Below are 22,371 nucleotides of genomic sequence, written 5' to 3' on the forward strand. Positions count from 1 at the left end.
TCCCCTTTCTCTTCTTATTCTTCCTCTTTCTTCTCTTCCCTCTTTCTTTTTCCTTTTCTTCATTTATTTCTCATTCAACCAACTTGGAATCAGAACAGAGAGGTCCAACGACTTCTTACTATGGTCATCTCTCACATTTAAGGTTGCATCAAATTGAATAATTAGGACATGATTGCAATGTTTTCCGGCCCCCACTTAGTTTTTGATTGGAAATGTTAAATTTGATGCCTGTGTTACAAAGTGTTGTTTTAAGATGTTTGGGTTGGACAGAGTCCCCTTTGTGATAGGTTCCCTACTATTTTTTTCATTGTCAGAAAACATAAGGAGAGTGATCTCTTTTGTTTTTTTTGATAATTCTTGGGACTTGGGTTTGAGGAGAGGTCTAAGGGAGTTGGAAGTGACAATGGTGGATGAATTAGTTAATCTTCTAGGATCAACCTATCTAGATCAGTCTTTTTTGGACAATAGAATTTGGAAACCTTCCCCATCTGGTGTGTTCACTTGCTCCTCTTCTTTGATGTATTCAGTCAACAAATCCTACAAGAAATTTTCCTTTAAGGGAGGTCTGGTGTCGGCTTGTACCTCCAAAAATTCGTGACATTTTGTTGGGAGGTGGTTCTCCAAAAAAATCAATACTCTAGATATGTTGCAAAGAAAAAACCAAATTTTTGCTTGTCACCTCATGTTTGTAGCCTCGGCTTGGGTTCTAGTGAGACAATCACACACCTATTAATTTCTTGTCCATTTGTGTGGTTTCTTTGAACCAGGTTCTCTTCCATCTTTGGTTGCAGGTGGGCACCTCCCTCGGACGTGGTAAACCTCTTTGAGCCAAGGTTTTTCAAGCAACCAAAGAGGTGTGGAGGACCACAAGAGTAGCTTTTCTATGGTTGGTCTAGGAAGAAAAGAAACAATAGGATCTTCGAAGGAGTGAAGAAATCCAAGGAGGAAACTGTAGAAAGAATAACCATTATGACTACTCAGTGGTTGAAAACTTTGGATTTATTTAATGACTTCTCAGCTAAGGACAATTACAGGAATTGGGGAGTGGTGGTATCTATAACCTCCATAAAACCTACTGTGCAGGAGTTGTGATCCCCACCAACACAATAAAGAACGAAACTGAAGTTTGATGGGAGCTCTAGAGGTAACTCGGGCCCTTGAGGTATAGGGCGAGTATTCAGAGATGAAAATGGTAAAATTGTGGCTATGTTTTCGGGGCCAATAGGAGTGAGGGACTCATTGAGAGCAGAGGTGATTGCCTTGCTTCAAGGTGTAAGATATGCCAAACAATTGGGGTTACACCAAGTTGAGATAGAGGGAGACTCTAAATTGTTAATTGATTGGCTGCAATGAGGTAAGTTGGGAGCCTGGATTTATAGACAGCCCACAAGGGAAATCCTCAATATAACAAGGGAGATTGGTGCTTGCTCCAAATGGACAAGGAGATCAACTAATGGCTTAGCTGATGTGTTAGCTAAACAAGGGACTGTGAGGGAAACTATGTCCTGGGAAGTTTTATAAAGATTACTGGGGACTACCTGTTTTAGGGGTTGAAAGTTGTACTTAATTTTGTATTAATGAAGTTATTGTTTCCAATAAAAAAGCCCCACTTTCCACATACTCCAATATATCCTAACTGATTTGGGTTGGCAAAAGGCAGTAGATAGGTAGATCCACTAGTAGAAAATCTTATTGTGTCCTTAGTGTCATTAGATTACATTAGATTAGTTACCTATAGTCATGATTACATTAGTTCTTCACACAAACAAGAATAAGCCAAAGTCTGTATATTGTTCATGACATATCAACCACCTAGTCAAGTAATCAATCAAGATTTCAAGAGAAGTAACAAATTGCACCACCAATATATCCCAACTGATTTGGTTTGCCAAAAAGCAGTAGTTAGGTAGATCCACCTCATTCTTCTATTTACAGTTTCAACTTTACAATATGGAGAGTTGGATATCTCTTTTTTAATAAAACCATTTTCACTGATCAAATATATATATATATATATATATATATATATATATATATATATGGAGAGTTGAATGCTGCAAGAAAGAAGCATGCCCAGCTATACTGGGAGAAAGAATAGATGATGCATTTATTCCTTCATGCATGCTCCACTTGGCTATAGGGATATAGCTTAGTTGGTAGAGCGTCACTCTTGCAACTGGCTTACTGCAATAATAGGTTGGACATTTAATTGCCCAAGTAATAATGGATATAGCTTAGCCAACTGAACTGGTGGCTCACTTTTTCTAAGTAATAGGGAAGAGGACCGGAATATGCAATTGGACTCTACTGAGACATCAACAGTTTGTAATTAGTTTCTGAGTGTCTGGTATTAGAGTGTTTAGGACAGGGAAGTGTTTTGAGCGAATTCCAATCAATTTGATTAAGTACTATAAATGGTGAAAGAACTGATAAGCTGCAAATGTTTTTTCTCCCAAGTGAAATTAGGGTTTTCTCCAATTTGTGATGACTGATATATTTGTCTTTCACATCTTTTTTTTTATTGTTTTTTTCATATATCTTGGTTGATTCATAAATGCTCTAAAGACTGAAGATTTGGCCGATCTACATTGTGAAATCAGGTTTAAAATAAATATGTAAGTTGGGCATGATTGATATCTTTCTCTACTCAATGTGCAGCTATAAGAATATTATATAAAAAAATGTAATGGATTCTACAAAGATAATTTGGCCTTTTCTGTGTGGGATTTTCTTCCACTTCCATCCATAATGGTAGATTAATTGATGTGGTTTTCAGAGTTGGGCAGTAATTGACTTACCTTTGTAGACTGTAAAATATGCTGAAAAAGAATAACACTTCTTAACTCTTAAAATTTACTGCAAATTGTACATGTCTGAGAAATGAAAACGAAAAAGAATTGCCATCATAAATTTCCATGCTGTTTGAATGAGGGTTTTTATAGAATGGCTCGTTTAAACGAGTACTATCATGTTTAATATCTGTATGAAAGAGATCAATTACATTGGGTTTTCACTTCTTCTCAGCTGGCAAAAGCTTGCCACATGATGCGAATAGATCTTTCTGCTCATGGATTTTATATTACACCGGATATTGGCTTTGATTGGAAAAGTGGCAAAGGAAGTCCATTCAACTACTTCACCTATGGAGCTGCATTTGCTGAGGTTGAAATTGACACATTGACTGGAGATTTCCACACTAGAAGAGCAGATGTTATTTTGGATCTTGGATATTCTATTAATCCAGCTATTGATGTTGGGCAGGTATTCTCTTTCATATCATCTTCAACTATCTACTCTGTGTTTCTCTTTGAATTTAAGTCAGGATAATTGCCATGATACAATTCTGTTAGCTAGCTCTGGCTTTTGGAAGTGTTGTCACTGTAATAGAGTTGTCAAAATAAGTGCCAAATGAGATGTTAAAATCACCCCAAAGTTGTAGAGCTTGACTCCAGAAACTAGGAGATAAGATTTACCCAATGCCACAGTGAAGACAGTTTTACTTGCAGCAAATTTGAACCCCTAGCTACTGAGTGGTTTGATCAGCCTAAAATCTAATTTTGAGTGCTCTACTTAGTATCCAGGGCTTCAGCCCCAGTTATTTCATTCAATCTTTACCTCGTTGCTTACAGTGCCCAAAGTAGATTTCACTGAGAACTCAATTACTTTCTAAGTACAGTCAATTTGACTGATCTCAGAAGTCATACTTTTGGGTAAGGAGTGTTTCCTGTCTATAAAAGCATTCGTGTGCATGTATAAACATCTGCCATGGTATAATTGTAATTCAAATTCTACAGAGGTTGTAAGTATTCACTTTTATATACTCACCTATTTCTACCACATCAAGGGATCCTCTTGATCAAGCCAAATCATCTATGAGATTGGGAATCTCTGGGTTAGTTGCCTGTTCAGTCAGTCTGTGTCGGCCAGGTACCCTCCTTGGATTGGTGGTTTTCACAACTAAAATTAGTCATTCAAAGTTTTTGTTGTTTGATAGGAGAGGTAGCAGCTCGTGCTTGTAATGATTTAACTTCTTGATCTGTTCATTGATAAAATCATTTTCATTTATCCAAAAAAAATGTTATTGTTGTTTGATATAAAATGTATCCATGAATTTTGTCTAGAGACAAAGAGAGCTAAAGTGTTACTTTTTTTGTCCTTTTTTTATGCTTTTGTACATTAGATTTTTTCTTATTCTTTTGTACACTATTTGTATATTGAGGACAGAATGGTTCTTTCACCAATATAAATACTTTTTCTTATTCTGATCTGCTTGAAGAAGATTCTTGACCTTCGGTCCTACTGGTATTTAGGATTCTTACTAATAGTGTTTGGAGAATCCTTTTGTGCATTTGATTCTTCTGCCTTAGGCTGTTTCGATCATACCTTAACCCTGTTCCTGGAGTTCTGTGCCACCAGCTTCAATCTTTTCTCTAGATTTCTTTCAAGAAGCATCAGATCTGCATGAAACTTTAGATTTGGTGTTGCCCAGAGGAGTACTTTCAATCTCTCTTTGCCTGGTTTGGATTCGATCTGCTTAAGAAGGGTTTTGATATCTCTTTTGGATAAGTTGGTATTTTTTTACTGTATATTGTTTCTAGTTAGCTTTTGAAACTCTTCTAGAGATTTCTTTTAATTGGCTGTGTTGAACGCATGCCCATTGTTGTGAGAAGGCTGATTTGATGTTTTTCCTGTTTGGGAGTACCCTTTTATTGTGTATCTTATGTACCATATCGTTGTATAGTTGTTCTATTCTTTCTTAAGCTAGAGAAGGGCACGGTGGTCCTTTCTCACCTATTGTATCTCATTAGTATGTAATACACTTTTGTTTGGCCATGTCACGTGTGAGACATTAGAGACACCCCTCATATGCATACAGTTGATATTCTTTCATCTCGAGTAAAATGATCAAAACACTTTTTGATTGTTGAAGGAATCTGAAGTGCAAAGAGATTTGTGTTCGCTGAGAGGAGTGAGTCATTGTATTGTAATTTTTTTTTTTTTTTGAAAGATAAGGTAAAGCTTTATTAGAACATCACATAGATATTACATCAGCTCCCAAGCCAACATGAGACTTGGCCGAAGAAGCTGAGTAGATTACAGATTACAACTTCCAAATGGAGTGTATTCTTAACAACTCTGATACATTCATATTCTTAAACTAAGCATTCACAGAGACCCAGGAGACCAATTTGCAAACAGCAAAGTGAATAAGGTCCTCTGAACTCTTCACTTTGTTACTGGAAATCCTATTGTTTCTTTCATCCCAGATGGACCACAGAACAGCAGCAGGAACAACCTTCCATACAATCATTTATTTTTTCTTCAGACCTTGAGCATTCCAGCTGCACAGCAACTCCTTGACTGAATTCAGCATTACCCAGCTCAGCCCAGTAGCCTTGATAAAATGGTCCCAAACCTTAGAGGTGACAGTACAGTGGAGACTAAGGTGGTCAGTGGTTTCAGGTACTAGACCACAAAGGCCACAAGACTGATCCAGGACCTGCAAACCCCTTCTCACCAGATTTGACCTTGTGGGGCATTTGTCCAAAGTCATTGTCCAAACTAGAAAGTTCACTTTTGAAGGGGGAATGGGATTCCAAATATGCTTCCAGGGAAAGTCTGAAACTCCATATCTGCTTAACTTAGAGGCCAAAGTTTTAACCGTGAAACAACCATCAGCATTCGACTTCAAACCACTCATCCTCCTTGCTGCAGATAATTTCCCGTCTCTGCAATAGATTCAGCAGCTCCACTACTTCACCTAATTCCCAATCAAACAGATCTCTTCTGAAAAGAGGACCCTAAAGTATAGAGTTTTCAGATAAAGAATAAGAGCCAGCCACAGACACCTCTTGATTAGATGCACATTGAAAGAGAAGAGGGAAGACCTCTGCCAAGGAGCAGGCCAAAATCCAGGGATCTTTCTAGAATTTAATACTGCCCCCTCTCCAAATATTAAGGATCACCCCTCATAGAGATAGTGAAGGCACTTCATAATTCCTTTCCAGACAGAGCAACCCCAACTTGGGAAGGAATCATGAGAGTACCAATCCCCCCAGTTCACACCAAAGCAGCTATAAGGCTTCTCCACCAAGCATTCCTTTCAGTACCAAATCTCCAAATCCACTTGCTAAGGAGGGCTGTATTAAACACTTTTAATTTCCTGATTCCCAGTCCCCTTTCTTCAATAGGAGACAAACTTGTTCCCACTTAATGAGGTGGATTTTCTTTTTCATCTTCCCAACCTCTCCATTTAGCAGTCTTAGCTGGGAGTGGGAAGAGGGAAAGAAAATAAATGGGCAGGTTAGATAAAGTACTTTTAATGAGAGTCACTCTGCTCCCTCTGAAAGATATTTAGCTTTCCATGAGAAAGCTTCCTCTCTAACCTCTCAACCACAGGGTCCCATACTGCAGCCGAATTACATTACACCCCCAAAGGGAGACCCAAATACTTAACAGGACGGGGTTCTCCAAGTTAGCAACTTGACCCATTGGACTAATCATGCTTTTACTCAGGTTGACCTATAGACCTGAAATCACTTCAAACCAACACAGAATTCCAAGTAACACCTCTAACTGTTCAGGAGCAGCATCAAGAAAACAAAGTGTGTCATCTGCAAACTGAAGAATATTAACTTTTTATTCACCCGGAGCAATTGCAAAGCCCTCCCAAAGCCCAGCCTCAGCAGACCTTCTGGAAAATTGGGTAAGGATTTCCATTAGACAAGTGAAGAGGAGAGGGGAAAAGGGGTCACCCTGTCTCAGGCCTCTACTGCTTTCAAAAAAGCCTGCAGTCTGACCATTTACCAGAATAGAGAACTTAGGAGAAGAAATGCAAACTTTGGTCCAATTTCTCCACTTTTGACCAAAGCTCATCTTTTCCAGCACCAAGTCCAGACACCTCCAGTTCACATGATCATAAGCTTTTTCAATATCTAATTTGCAAATCAGGCCAGGGGAGTCTTTTCTTCTTGAGTCAATAAGTTCACTGGCAATAAGGACTGAATCAAGCATCTGCCTTCCAGGAACAAAGGCACTCTGATTACTTGAGATCACACTACTCATAACTCCTTCCATTCTCTCCGCCAACACATTTGCTAGGATTTTGTAGAAACTATTCAAGGGGCTTATAGGTTTAAATTTGTAGCTCCTCTACCTTTGGGATTAGAGTAACAAGGGTGGCATTTAGGCTCCTTTGCAGAGAAGCGTTCTCACAAAAAGCCTGAAAAACATTAATTACATCTTGCTTAATAAACTACCAGCAACTAGTATAAAAGAGATTTGTCAGCCCATCAGGACCTGGAGTTTTCTCATTTTCCAACATACTAACTGCAGCCTTCACTTCCTCCTCTATGAAGGGTCTCTCAAGCAACTACTTTTGATCATCACTCAGGTGCTTGAAGGGAATGTCTGATGGAAAGGGTCTTCTAGACCAATTCTCTTTGTACAGCCTCTTGTATTGTAAATAGGAACTTATGTTTGATATTGGGTGGTAAGTAAACTGTTTGGAACCATACTTGTAACTTCCTGTATATCATGTTGTCTTTGTCAATGCTTTCATAATCCTTGGTAGGTATTTACACATGAAGACCAAATTATTTCTTTGAAATAGTTATTTGATCTATAAAATCAGTGCATTGATGAATCAAAGTACTTCAAGGCTCAAGTAAGCTGGAACCATTTTTCTTGCTTTGATGCACTTGGTATTACTACTGATAGCTCAAATAACATGAATAACTATTTTCACCCTAATGTCATATGACTACTTTTTTTCCTTTTTTTTATCATAGATTGAAGGAGCCTTCATACAAGGTCTAGGCTGGGTTGCTTTGGAAGAGCTAAAATGGGGTGATGCAGATCACAAGTGGATTAAACCAGGTTATCTCTATACGTGTGGACCTGGAAGCTACAAACTTCCTTCTGTGAATGATATCCCTCTTGAATTTAATGTTTCACTTCTAAAGGTAAATACACTTCAACTTTGTATTGATTTCTTTTGTTTGGAATTAAGTTATTTCTGTGTTTGTCTGAAATTCAGCCTTTTTTCCCCGAGTTGGATTGGTTTTCTAGTATTATAAATGTCTTTAGAAAGTATGCCATAAGATATTAACAAACTGTTGTTTGTGGAACCAATGGCCACAAATCCCCATATTCACTTCGAAATTTTTTTGTAAATATATTCACTTTGAATTGAATATCTAGAAAATGTAATAATAATGACTGAAACATCAGTAGCATAAATCACTTGAGAGGTTTCTGTCTTTCTCAAGTTCTAAATTCAGTTATGTACTATGAAAACCTCAAACATAGCCTATATACACTTTTCATCACTATATGCAACTTGTATTGTGCATTTTGCACATGTCCCTTCAATTTGAATGGGTATTACTCAAATGGACACATCTAATGGTGTTTGTATAATGTCCAGAATATATTATTCGGTTTTCCTAATAGCCTTAAAAATTTGAATGCATGTCCTTTCAATTTCATGTCTAGGCTTAACATTTAAATATATGTCCCCTCAACTTGAGAATGTATGTTTACATGCATTCAATTTCATGTACAATAATTCCATCATATATATCTATTTGACTAGTTTTGTTTTGAGTTGTTTATATATTTGTTTTTATAATAGTGTAAGGGCATGTTCTATGCACATGTGCAAGTACAGCAGGTACAATCATTGAAATAACTAATAGAATAACAATGTTTGAAGACAGAACTAGTTAAGATAGGACATCAAAGAACTGTATTAGTACTCAAGGATAGGGAAATGTTTAGAAAATTCAGACTCTATATTTAGTATCCAAAGAAGATGATTCAACCAAAGGAGGTAATAACTTCTCTAAATAAGAAAAGAGACATGACAAATCCTGAAGTGCCTATATATCAGTTGGCCTTGCTTTATTACTTTTATCATGCTACCAAGTCCGGTGGACAGAATAGATGATATGGATGAAGCTTTGGTCCCAAAATATACAAGACCAGTATTGCATTCTTCTTCAAATCCAGGTTCTCAAGTATACAACAATGAGAAAAATAACTATAGTTCAATAATTTTTTTATTTTTTTCATAGATATCAGTTTAGTAGTCAAATTAAGAACATGCAACATTGTTAGGAACACAGGTGGAGCTGTGACCAAGCCAGCTATACAAAATGTGTATTCAAGAAAGAAGAAAGAAAGCCACATGATAAGTTGAAACAGATTACCTGAAAATTGTAACTACCAATCTTGATTCTTGATCTTGATTAAAGTCTATAAAAGGCCATGTAATAAAGAGAAGAACAGAATCAAATTCCCATCATTCCTTCTCAAATATCTCTCTCTCTCTCTCTCTGAATATTAGGAGGTTCATCCCCACAAAGTGGTGGCTTTAACAAAGACTAACATAATTGGCATCGGAGCTAGCAAAGAACTTGGAGAAATGCCCAGCACTCGGTCAGAAACAATGGAAGACAGGATCGATAAGATGAAAGTGGGATTGCACAAGGTATCTGGTGACTTACAGGAGTTAAAAAATAACAATTACAGCAGTGATGGTGCAGCTGGAAAAGGAGCCACCAACAGCAACCAAGAAGGCAAACAAGAACAACAGGAGGTGACAGCGGTAGGGGTGGTGGCAATGATCAAGGAAGACCTTTCCTACTCAAACTGGACTTTCCAATCTTCACCAGAGAAGACCAGTGTTGTGGATTTATAAGGCCGAAAGGTTTTTCTAATTCCTTGAAATCCCAAGTAACCAACGGGTCTTGTTTGCCTCATTCCATTTAAATGAAATAATCCATTCTCTGGTTCCAATGGCTTTGTCAATCACACCCCAAATATCTTGGGCTGATTTTAGAGAAGCATTATGTGTGCATTTCGGACTGACGGCATAGTTGTCAAGGCGACGCCTAGGCGACTAGGTGGCTTTCAAACTTCACCTCGCCCAGATGCCATGCAAAGTTTGTATAAGGCGCACACCTAGTCAACTAGGTGGGTGCTTAACTCCAAGGCGCATGGCTAGACTAGATGCAAGACACATTAATACATGATATACATCATTGCATCCCTTAATACATTGATCCTTCAATATTTTTATATTGTTTTTTACTTTTCTTTTGCTGCAAATAGTTTTTATTGGTTAGATTTTGTTATTACAATAGAACCTATCACACATTGTCACTCTTTTTATTAGAAGAAGAGTGCTGTCTTCTTAGGGTTTTATTTTCATGGCAGAACTGAACAGAACAGGGAGAGCTGTCCAGTCAGGTATGTTTCACACACAGTCCAACTCCAACTCTTGCTGCAAAGCTGCATAACCAACTAGAAGTCTAAACAACCTCGAATATGCCAGGTAGTCTAAAAATGAATCATCTTCTTCTTCTCAGTTTTCAGTCCACCTATTCTTCCTCCTACCCTCTTCGTTTTCAGCCTTTCTTTTCTTTTTGTTGGTTCTTCCTGTTTATTTTGTCCTTTCCATACGTTTTTGGTATCAAACAGGGGCTCCGTTATCATTTTCCTGCAAACTTTTCACCCTTTTACCTGCACTTTTGTGATATCTGCTCTTTTGTGATATCAAACAGGGGTTCATCTTTATTGAGATCGACCTTATAGGGAACAGTTTTTTAACCTTCTGGAAGCAGTGGTTAACAGAATTCTGTCTCCCTTGCCATTTCTTTAGGGTTTCTTGACAGAGATCGACCTTAAAAGGCGTAGTTTTGACAGTTTTTTGACATTTCTGATTTAAGTCAATTATTTCTGTTAGTTTTCTGATATATCTGCTCATTTCTCTGAGTTTTTTGTGAAATCTCACGGTCAACTATTGCTCCCACTTTTTCTTTGACCTGTGACTGGTTCTTGGGCAGCTACAGTAATCTGATTTTTAATTTCTGGGTGTTCTTGTTGACTGAGGAGTGTTTCTTGGAAGTTACCAATAATCTGAAGTCGATTTCTGGGTAATTCTTCCTGACTGAGGAGTGTTTCTTTGTGGTGATTCTCAGCTGTGAGTTTCCTTTTTTTTTCCGATTCAGCAGAGACCATTTTTTACAAAAGAGGTTTTTTTTGATCAAAGTAGTGACTGTTAACATCCTCTTTAAAATGGAAAAAGTTGGAAGTGAATTCAAGACTCCAGGGGAAGGTATTTTAGGGGCTGGAAGTATGACTGAAAGTTCTTTTCAAATTACAACTGTTAGGTTCAATGGAACAGATTACTTGGAGTGGGAACAATCAGCCATGATGGCTATTGGGGGTAGAGGTAAATTAGGCTATGTAACGGGGGATATAAAGTAACCAGCCAACGAAGACACATCACTTGCCAAATGGGTTCAAGAGAACTATTTGGTGATGACATGGCTGCAGCCCCACATTAGTCGAAATTATTTATGGGCCAAAATAGCTAAGGAAATCTGGGATAATATGAAAGAGACCCACTCCCAAACCCTTAATGTTGCTAGGGCTTATGAACTGAAGTGTGAAGTGAAAAATCTCAAGCAGGGGGAGAAGCCAGTCTCCATTTACTTTGCTACTTTGAAATCTGTGGCATGAAATTGACCATTTGGAAACCATTGAGTGGGAGAGTCAGAGAGATGCAACTACATATAGCAAGTTGGTTGAAACAAACAGAGTTTTTGAATTCCTAGCAGGTCTGAATTCAGAATTTGACATAATAAGGCAGCAACTTATTACTAGGGATAGGTGTGACCTTGTCTTAGGCTTATTCACTAGTGCACAGTAAAGAGAGTAGAAGAAAAGTGATGTTACAAGTTCAGCCCATGGAATCAGCCGTAGCAGCAACAAAACAGAAATTTGGGAAAGATTAGGAAAAGGAAATAAAGAAGGAGATGTTTTGTGATCATTGTAAGAAGCCCAAGCATACTAGGGATAGTTGTTGGAAGTTGCATCCCCATCTTGTTCCAGCTAGATTCAGAAATAAGAAAGGAAGTGCTAATATGGCAGTCAACATTGACAATGCATCATCTTCCAATACAAGAACCACATCTCTAGATGCCTTAGCTGCTATCTAGGCTGCCTTGACACAATTAGAGAATGAATCTGGTATTTCCGGGTCATCATCACAGTCTTCAACTGCCACTCCTGCCATTCCTACTTCAGCTTTTGCTTCCTTAGGTACAAGAGTTACAACATATCACACTTCAGCCCCAGGTAACACTAGACCCTTCTGGGTAATAGATTTAGGTGCTTTTGACCATATGACTAGTTTGTCCACCTTGTTTACCACCTATTATTTATCCTCAGGCAGAGACAAAGTGTCTATTGCTGATGGCTCTCTTGTTCCTATTTCTGGAAAGGGAGACATCAAACTATCAGATGCCATCTCCTTGTCCTCAGTTTTGCATGTCACTAAGCTTAGTGCTAACTTGCTTTCAGTTAGTAGTATTACTAAGAATCAAAACTGTTCAGTTGCTTTTTTTCCCGATCGTTGTGTTTTTCAGGATTTGGAAATGAGGAAGGTGATTGGGATTGGCCGTGAGACGAATGGAGTCTACCTGCTTAAGCATTCACAGGGGAAGGAAAATGAAGTTGGGAGATTGTTTGTTTCTCAACCTTTGGGTCAGATTATTCTTTGGCATAACAAATTAGGTCATTTGTCTTTTGGGTCTTTGAAGAGTTTATTTTCAAGTTTATTTGAGTCAGCCAAGTGTCTAGTTTGAGGGATGAAAGCTGTGAACTTGCAAAACATTGTAGGTGAACTTATTCTTTGAGCAATAAAAGAAGCAATATTCCCTTTGAAATTGTGCATACTGATGTTTGGGGGCCATATCATACTCTTGCCATGGTGGGGAGGGTACAGATACTTCTTGTTATTTGCTGATGATTATACCCGTTTCTCGTGGATTTACCTTATGCACTCTCGAGATGAGGTTCCTTCATTGACCCAAGCTTTCCATCAGATGGTATTAACTCAATTTGAAATCAAGATCAAAATTCTCAAATCTGATAATGCCAACGAGTATTTTGCAAAACCCCTGACATCATATCTTCTTGACCATGGAGTTAATTATCAGAGCACTTGTCCCCGTACACCTCAACAGAATGGGGTTGCTGAGAGAATAAGCAGACATATTTTGGAAGTTGCCAGAAGTGTGATCTGATTGTGTCCTACACAAGTGTGAATTGGGAGTGGTTGTAGCAGTCCTGCTGGAGACTGGGTATCCACCTTATTTTTCTAGCAAATGACGCATTTGGCTATGAATTTTTGGACCGAATTTCGCATGCCTTTCCAGTGGAACACTTCCAGAAGCTGCTGAATATGAGCTGAATCCTGTGGTATCACCATTCGGCGTTTATATAGCAGCAAGTTATTCTCCACTGTGTACCCTGGGTGGCTAGTAGGGTCCTCTTGGACCTGTGAACGCAGCTTGCTCAGTTGTTGGTGCCTTTCAGCTTCTTCCCTTAGCTGATCCATGATGGAACATGTTGGGCCCGTGAGAAGTAATGGAAATAGTTGTGGCTGGCGTGACAGTGCATCCGCCACCTTGTTAGTGTGCCCTGCCTTGTATTTATTGACATAATTGTAGCCGAGTAATTTGGCTATCTATTGCTGCTGTTCCAGGGATAGTATGGGCTGCTCCAGCAGAAATTTCAGGCTCTGGTGGTCAGTTCGTATGATGAACCTCCTTCCTAGAAAGTAGGGCTGCCACCTCTGAACTGCGAGAACAATTGCTACAAGTTCGCATTCGTATACTAACTTGGCTCATTTCTGTGTTGTCATTGCTTTGATGAAAAATGCTAGTGGCCTTTCATCTTGCATGAGGACTGCACCAACTCCTTGGCTTGACGCATCACATTCAATGATGATGCCCTTTGAGAAGTCTGGAAGTGCGAGTGTCGGTGGGGATGAGACAATTGTTTTGAGTGTCTCGAAGGCCTGTTGGGCCTCCCTAGTCCAGCAAAACCCATTCTTCTTAAGTAAACTTGTCACGGGGACAGCAATCAGTCCATACCCTCTGATGAATCAACCTAAATAGTATACTTGTGTCTGTCCAAATGCACACTTTGACTCCTTTGCGAGAAGTTTATGAGTCCTTAGCAGTTCCAAGGTGATTTGTAGATGTACTAGGTGTTCGTCCCATGTAGCGCTATATACAATTTATCATAAAAAAAAGCGAGTATAAATTTGCGCAAATGGGGTCGAAATATGTCATTCATAAGGGCTTGGAATGTAGCTAGCGCATTGGTCAACCCAAATGGAATGACTAGAAATTCATAATGCCCTTTGTGTTTACGAAAGGCAGTCTTGTGGATGTCTCCCTCGTGGACCCGTATTTGATGATATCCCGATCTCAGGTCTAGTCTAAAGAATATGGTGACCCTGTCGAGTTCATTTAGTAGTTCATTGATTACTGGTATGGGAAATCGATCCTTCATAGTATTGTTGTTTAGAGCCCTATAGTCTATACAAAACCGCCATGTCCCATCCTTCTTTTTCACAAGTAATACTGGCAAAGAGAATGGGCTTTGGCTAGGTTGTATAATTTTTGTCAAGCATATCTTGCACTTGCCTCTCAATCTCTAGTTTCTGAAAATAAGGGTAACGATAGGGCCTTACATTTGTGGGTGCAGTTCTGGGTAGCAATGGAATGCAATGATCATGGGCACATTCCGGTGGTAGTTCCTTAGGTTCTTGGAAGATCACCTAGAACTTCTGAAGTAGCTGCTGTAGTTGTGTGCGGCCTTCTTTGGATCTGCTTCCTTGGGCTAGAATGGGGCCGTTTCTGTGGGAGTCTATTTGCATTAATATGATGTGGGCTGGGTTTGCTGCCTGTTTCCTTGGGGAGGCGAGACTAATGGGTCCTAGACCCTTGGACAACTGCCCTTGAATATGCACCTGTGAGCTGCCCACTTGAAAATCCATGGTGAGACGGGCCCAATCACATATCACCGGCTCTAGTTGCCTTAACCATTGGACTCCGAGAACTACATTTGCTCCACTGATTTCCAAGGGGTGCAGATCTACCTCGAACTCATGTCCTTGTATCTTCATCTTTAATTTTGTGCACGTACTGTCGCACACCAGGTTGCTCCCATTAGCTACATGCACCCGGAAGGCTGTATATGGTTGGATTGGAATCCCTAGTTGTTTGACCAATGTTTGGGTAATGAAATTGAGAGTGCTGCCACTGTTTATCAGAACCGACACATGGCGCCCTTGTACCAGTCCAGCTACTCTCATAGTTTGAGAAGAAGCAAGACCGGTCAAGGCTTGTAGGGATACTTCCGGGTATTCCTTTGTCCATTTCCCCCATTCTTGGTTGTTCATTGGCTCTTCAATGTCTGTTGATTGCTCGACATATTCGGTTTCAGGTTGAGGGAAGAAAACTTGAGGGATCTTACAGCGATGGCCCGGCCCGAATTTGTCTCCACATGCATAACAAAGGCCCTTTTCCCATCGGGCTTGCATCTCAGCCTAGGTTAACCTCTTTGCTGAGCCGGGGCCTGAACCAGAGTTGGCGTCCTTGCCTGTGATTCCTACTCCTGATCTGGGCTCCAGTTTACTCAAGATACCTTGTTCTGGGTTCGGTTACCTGGTCTGATCGCAGCTCCCAGAGGTTGATTAATCCTTCTTGCCCGATTCAGTTTGTCTTCATGTAGTCGAGCTAATGCTACTGCTTTAAGAATGGTGGTGGGTTGCATGGCTTTTACCTCCAGCCACAATTCTTCCCTGAGTCCACCAACAAAACTGCTGACAAGCGCGTTTTCTGGCCAGCCTTGTATGCGCACAGCTAATCTTTCGAATGCCATCTGATAATCTTGGGACAGAGACGGTCTGTCGTAGCTTAGCAAGGCTTTCATCATAGTTCTCAAAGGCCGAGACTCCAAATCACATGGTTAAGGCGTCGGTGAAGTCTACCCATGTGGCTCTTGGGTGCCGTCGCCGGTACCACTGGTACCAGACGGTCGCCTCTCCTTTCAGGTGTGCAGAAGCTAATGGAACACGATCAGGTCCCTGTGTGCCGTGGTAATCGAAGTATCTTTCTGTTTGTAGAAGCCAGGATGTGGAATCTACCCCTGGGAAGATGGGAAACTCGATTTTTGCTATTCTTGATCCGCTTTGATGACTGGTGTCACTGTGTTCTTACTGATTCAGCGTGGGTGGTGCTTGTGCCAGTCGTTCAAGCAAGGATGCAAAACTTTCTTTGATTTCCTTGACGTCAACCGATATTCTTCGCATTTTCTCCTTCCATGTTGTTGACTCTGTTCTCCATTGCCGACGACCTTGTGCTGGCATCCTAGCTCTGATACCAACTTGATTGGAATTGCCTAACTCAGGGACTCTTTCGAGGGAGCCTGCCTCCTGAATGAGAGAGAGAGAGAGGGAGAGAAATGGTGATTCTCACAAAAGAAATAGTATATGAACAGTGATTTTACAGAAAATAAAGCATAATAAAATAGTGGTTTTATAGAAAATAAAACATAATAAAACAATTTAAAGAGAGCTTGAAATCAGTACCTACAAAGGTATACACATCACACTGATAAATGCCTTGGATCGGCAATCTCTGACAAACACTCAACACTCGCAAAGTGATTCTCACAAAAGAAACTTACAATAAAAGAAACTCACAAACGCTCAAACTTACAAAGAAGAGTATTGTACAAAACTAGAGGACTCTCCCAATTTTTTGCACACCTCTTAAATGAGAGGAGGTCGGGATTTATAGAGGGCGGGGAGCCCTTGAAAGACTTCCAAATGCTGGCGGAAACCCTAAGATAAATTGTTCTTTCCAAAAGTCTTGTCTAGAATTAGTTAGTCTATGTACTTTAGACAAAAATACATCTTTGTACCATCTAAAATCAGATAGAATTTTTCATCTAAGATTTATCAATTTCTCTCTTAATCTTTCCCACATATCTGATGAATTTCCTATAAACTGGGTTAGGATATTCAATATTAGGGTCATGACGGCATCCGATACTGGAGATCCTTGAATTAGGATTCTCTCTCCATCTTCATCTCTTTTTACAGCATTCAGGACGTAGCCTCTTTCTCCTTCTGTAAGGTAGTTATTCTACCATCCTTTCAATTGTCCTATGAAGGACGCAGTGATAATAGTGGCTATCACCTTCTCATCATTACCAACTAACTTACCAGCGCAAGCATACATAGTCATATGCGCGGTCATATCATGAATCTGGTATTTAGATATTCCATCAAGGTTTCATTCATAGAGCATGCTCCAGTTATATCCAACTTGAGGTTTTGGTGGCTCTTCAAATAAGAGGTCCACTGGGGTATGCCTAGAGTAATAAGGCTTTTTGCTTTGATAGGAGAGTTTGCTTATTTCCAAATTTTCCATGGATTCATTTGATATTATGGATTCGTCATATGAATCCTCTCCTAAGAGGTTTATTGATTTAGAGTTCGATACATCATCTTTCTTGGTTTTATTTGATCTAGAAGTTTCTCCTTTTCCCAGATTGAAGGAGATATTAATTTGGCTGTTAACTCTTGGTAACTTACCTTTGATAGGTCTAGTGGATTTGTTTTGATTTTCATATTCCTAGGAAGACTTGGCATGATTTCCATTGGTCTCTCTTTGATTATTGTTTTGGATTTAGAGATTTCTAATGAACTTAATAGAGACTCTATTCTATTGGTTTGTTTGCCTAATACATTTAAACAAATATTTGTATAACTATTTTGTTCTATTATTTGAGAACAATGTTCTGGATCTATTTTTTCAGATTCTTTTATTATTGTTGAATTTTTTATAGGGCTCGCTATGAGCTCATCTTTCTCTATTTTTACCGCTTCCAGTGGTGGATGTATTGACTCTACAATTTTCCCTGTGGCTGTTGTCTTTTAGGCTTTAGATAGCTTTTCCTTGACACATAATTCTAATTCCTCAATGGGAGGTTGTATGAATTGGTTCTGTTTCGTAAACCAATCCCAGAAAGGAATATTTTCCTTTGCTTGCATCATGTCATTATACTATGTTTCCCTGATGCAATCCCTTTCTTCCTTTGTGAATCTCTTGAAAAACCATCTTTTCTTTAAAGGTTGTGAATTAAAACCTTACCTAATAATGTCTTTATCTATTTGGAAGTCTTCTTCTATTTTTAAGACATTAATTTCATAATCTACCTCTGTGGGTTCATAAGATTTTGTCGAGGGACTTTCTCTTCGGGTTGAAAGGTAGTTTGATGGTGAGTTATTGGTTGACGGCCTACCGATCTTCTGGAACTAGCTTCCATTAAATCGGCATCTCTTCTTGACCTTGTTTCCATTGATTCGGCGTACGACATCCGTGAGGATGTCGAAGCTCTTCTAAACCTAAGTTCTATAGTTCCATCTTGTTCACTGATAATTGAGGCTTGTTTAGTAGATTCAATAGGACTTGGGGGCTCTGTTTTAGCCCGTGACCAACTTTCTGGCATCTTCACTTCACTCCAAGTGATCTGCCTAGGAATTGTAACATTATACCAAGCGTTGGTCAAGAAGAGGGTAGTCATTCCCCTGCTTTCTGTAATCCTGGTATTAGGACAGATTGTATTCATAGTCTTAAAGTATACTCAGTATAGTGGCGTTATGTTCTCGGATCTTGGTTTCATGTTGAAACCTTGGGTTTGAATCCTAAGAGTTAACGCTTCATGGATCCCTGGATCTGTTAGTGAGACTGAGAAATTTGGATAGGCATTAAAATAAATTGGCCCTTGGTGGAGGCTTCCTTCGATTACTCCTAATAAGGAGTCACTGAATTTATTATGTCTTGAGTCGGTTAAGCAGGCTAAGGCTGTTGTCTGTAACCCTGTTCTGGTTAATGGTTTAACGCGACTTGTATTAAACCATAGTGTATAAAATGCAGTCACTCTTTCTTCTTTAGGTCTCTATTACCTTCTTATCTACTAGGGAAAAGCTCTCTGCTTCGTTACCTAGGGCAATGGTTCTTTCTGCAGTTCTAACATTTAGATCTGTTTTTAGACTAAATATACCTTTCTTGTATATTTCTGAGGGTGCAATTTTTGGGATGGTCCAGTTATGCAAAGATTTTTCTATATTATCATAGTTCATTGCTTCCATATTTTTTATAGACATGGACTTAGGGAGGTGCTACTACTAGGCTCACCAGATTCTTCTGAGGTACTAGAGGTGGACCTAAATAACTTCTTCATCTTATCCTTTTACTTTACCAAATACGGTCAGTCAACTTTCACGGCCTTCAACGCGACTTCGACCTTGGCTCAAGGGTTCTAGCCTTGGTAAAACCAGCAGGTGTCTAGGCTGTCTGACTGGGGTTTTTGCCTAGTGATATGTCCGAAGAAGCTACAGTCTTTTGGGTTCTAGCCATAGGTTCTAGGTTGCCTAATAGCAAATAGAGGTTCCGGCAAGGTATCAGCATGTGATGGTGAAGTGGGGTGTAGCAAGTAAGGGATCGGACTAGAAAGAACAGAGAAGAACAGTTCTAGATTTGAATAAAGGGGTTAGGATCATGGCTCTGATACCAATTGGATAGGATGATGAACAATGATGAACAGTGCTAGAACCCTTCATACACTATTTCTGTAAACAATGTTCATACACTATTTTTGTAAAATCACTCTTCATACACTATTTCTCTGCATACTCCGCCATCCTCTTACACTGTTCATTGCCAATCTAAGGCATTTAACTCTGTTCGTTACTATTCATCACCCTCGCACCACACTGTTCATTACCTCTCTCATCCATTTGGTATCAGAGCCATGATCCTAACCCCTTTGTTCAAATCCATATCTGTTCTTCTCCATTCTTTCTAGTCCGATCCCTTACTTGCTTCCCCCCACTTCACCATCACCTGCTGAGCCGGGATCTCTAGTTGCTAGTAGGCAACCTAGAACCTTTGGCTAGAACCCAAAGACTATAGCTTCTTCGGAGATATGACTGGGCTAGAACTCCAGTCGGACAGCCTAGACACCTGCCGGTTTTACCAAGGCTAGAACCCTTGAGCCAAGGTTGAAGTCGCATTGAAGGCCGAAGAGAGTGAAGGTCGTGAAAGTTGACTGGCCGTATTTGGTAATGTAAAAGGATAAGATGAAGAAGTTATTTAGGTCCCCCTCTAGTACTCAAAAGAATCTGGTGAGCCTAGCAGTAGCACCTCCCTAAGTCCATGTCTATAAAAAATACGGAAGCAATAAACTATGATAATGAAGGGATGAGAGATCCATCGTATGGACACCCGAATCTTGCGGAATAGAATGGGTGAATTTCAAAAATTTCTCCCATTCCCACTGGGAATCACATTCCCTATTTTAGAAAAATCATATTTTTCAAGGATCATTCTTGAACCATGAATCGAACCAGATCTGAACAAAACAGTAGGAGAGGGATATACCTGATACGGAGAAGCAGTATCTCCCAATGGAGGTGTTCACGCCCAAGGAACCAAAAACTGCTCCCACTGAAGATGGCGCAGTGCAGGATGGAGCAGAATCAACAGTGTTCTTCCAAAGAACCAGATCCTTCGCAAGAATCAGCAGGATGGCACGTGAGCACAACTTCCAATCAGTCCTTTCACAAAGAACTGATATCATGATCCAATCTTGATCACTCCTACTAAGAATAGGAGATCGAACTGGCAGATATGGCGGCGGCAGGAAGGAGGCGGCAAGAAAGAATTTTCGCAGAGGTGCTGAATTCTTTCTTCTGTGATTTCAGCTCTGAAGAGAATGTGAAATTCTGTTAATCTCTGAAGGCTGCCGCCCCCTTCCTCCTTTTATAACCCTAAAGGGATCAGCTCCTAATCCTATTACGAGTTGCTGATCCAAATCATATTTGGATCAGAATTCCCTTTAAGTGATAAGGGTAAACCCTTATCTTATCTACAGATTAGATCAGCCCTCTCGTAATCTCATTAGGAGGTTTCTAAATCTGCTAATGCAATCTCAGATTTCGCCCCTCATTTAACTGATCAAATCAGCCCAATTCAAAATGGGCTTTAGGCCCAATAAGGGTATGTTCTCACTTAGCCTTCCAAACTGCTGCCCAGTTGGGCTTCCTTGTATGGTGTGGGACCCAAACATTGATCTACACATCAGCCACATGGGTTCAGCCCAGCCTTAGTTACAAGGCCTGGCCGAATACACTGTTATGGACAGTGCACCCCCTAAAGCCCATCAAATGGACTCCTAATGGGCCCAACACTTACCCTAAGTGGTCCTTGGGCCAAGCCACCTTGTAACACCCAGGGACTGTGGGCAGATGCAAGATTAGCCCATCAGGTATTACCCTCAATGGTCTTACACTTAACCTCTCAGCCCATAATGATCAAACATTGCCCGACAAGAGAGGACCTCTCCCTCGGCTGTAAGGAACAGTGTTGCACTCTCTGCTCACATGGATCCCGGGAATTAAAACCTTTTGCAAACATTTAGAAACTGTAATATATATATATATATATATTAATATATAAATATATTTTACAAAACAAAATTTCAACGATTGAAATCAACTGCCGGCAGTTTGGTTTCCATCAGAGAGAGTGCATCCCCGATCATTACCTTTGTCCGACAAAGGGGCTGATCCTGTCACTATGATCACCCACTCAGATGAATTCTCGGACTGTCCCAACATACCCAGGTTTTGACCCCCACTAATGATCTCACTGATTGGCATATCAAAGATAGCCCAATCCGACACCTAGTGCAGTATCATAATCGAGTCTTGGGGTCTGGTGTAACTTTCCAGTTTTGCCCATCAATCTCCAAGGTCCAGGGCAATACTGGAAATCTGGTCCGGTTCAAAGATTCAATTAGTCCTACACTGCATGCGCCTTGGGTCTCACCCTGGCGGTTGAGACAGGCGACCCCAACATTTGGCAGCACACCAGTGTCAGCCTTGTCAGGATAAATCTCCCCAGACTTATCCAACGGCTGTGAACATTCTAAACTAACACGAGTCTCATAAGTGTCCAGTTTAAGGGTATTTCACAGAAACACACCACGGGAACACAAATCAAATATGTACTTTATTCATTTACAATAAATGTCATAATGTACATCATTCTGATTGGAGCTAAGGGCATACAACTGTCTAACAGACAATATAGAAAAATCTTTGCCTAACTGGACCATCCCAAAAATTGCACCCTCAGAAATATACAAGAAAGGTATATTTAGTCTAAAAACAAATCTAAATGTTAGAACAGGGTTACACTTTGTTTTAATACAAGTCGCGTTAAACCATTAACTAGAACAGGGTTACAGACAACAGCCTTAGCTTGCTTAACCGACTCAGGACATAATAAATTCAGTTTTCTCTTTAGAATAGAGGGGGGAAGAAATTTCATTTGGTTAATTATGGTAAGGTTATGTATACCAAAGAAATGTTGAGGTTTGGAGTTAAGTGAGAATTTACATCAAAGCATTATTAGGAAAACGGTTTGAGCT

The 22,371-nt window shown here is 39.8% G+C and overlaps 1 protein-coding gene across 2 annotated transcripts in view; it reads left to right on the plus strand.

Moving 5' to 3' along the window:
* LOC104603426 (xanthine dehydrogenase 1) overlaps positions 1-22,371 on the plus strand; it is a 120,931-nt gene that overhangs the window by 79,554 nt on the left and 19,006 nt on the right. For both annotated transcript variants that reach the window (XM_010267446.3, XM_010267447.3), the window contains 2 exons: positions 3,025-3,261; positions 7,791-7,964. In XM_010267446.3, the coding sequence (XP_010265748.2) occupies positions 3,025-3,261; positions 7,791-7,964 (411 nt within the window). The remainder of the gene's footprint in view (positions 1-3,024; positions 3,262-7,790; positions 7,965-22,371) is intronic.

Source organism: Nelumbo nucifera, chromosome 2 (assembly GCF_055504915.1).
Source record: "Nelumbo nucifera cultivar China Antique chromosome 2, China Antique-T2T, whole genome shotgun sequence".
In the NCBI taxonomy this organism is placed as follows: Eukaryota; Viridiplantae; Streptophyta; class Magnoliopsida; order Proteales; family Nelumbonaceae; genus Nelumbo; species Nelumbo nucifera.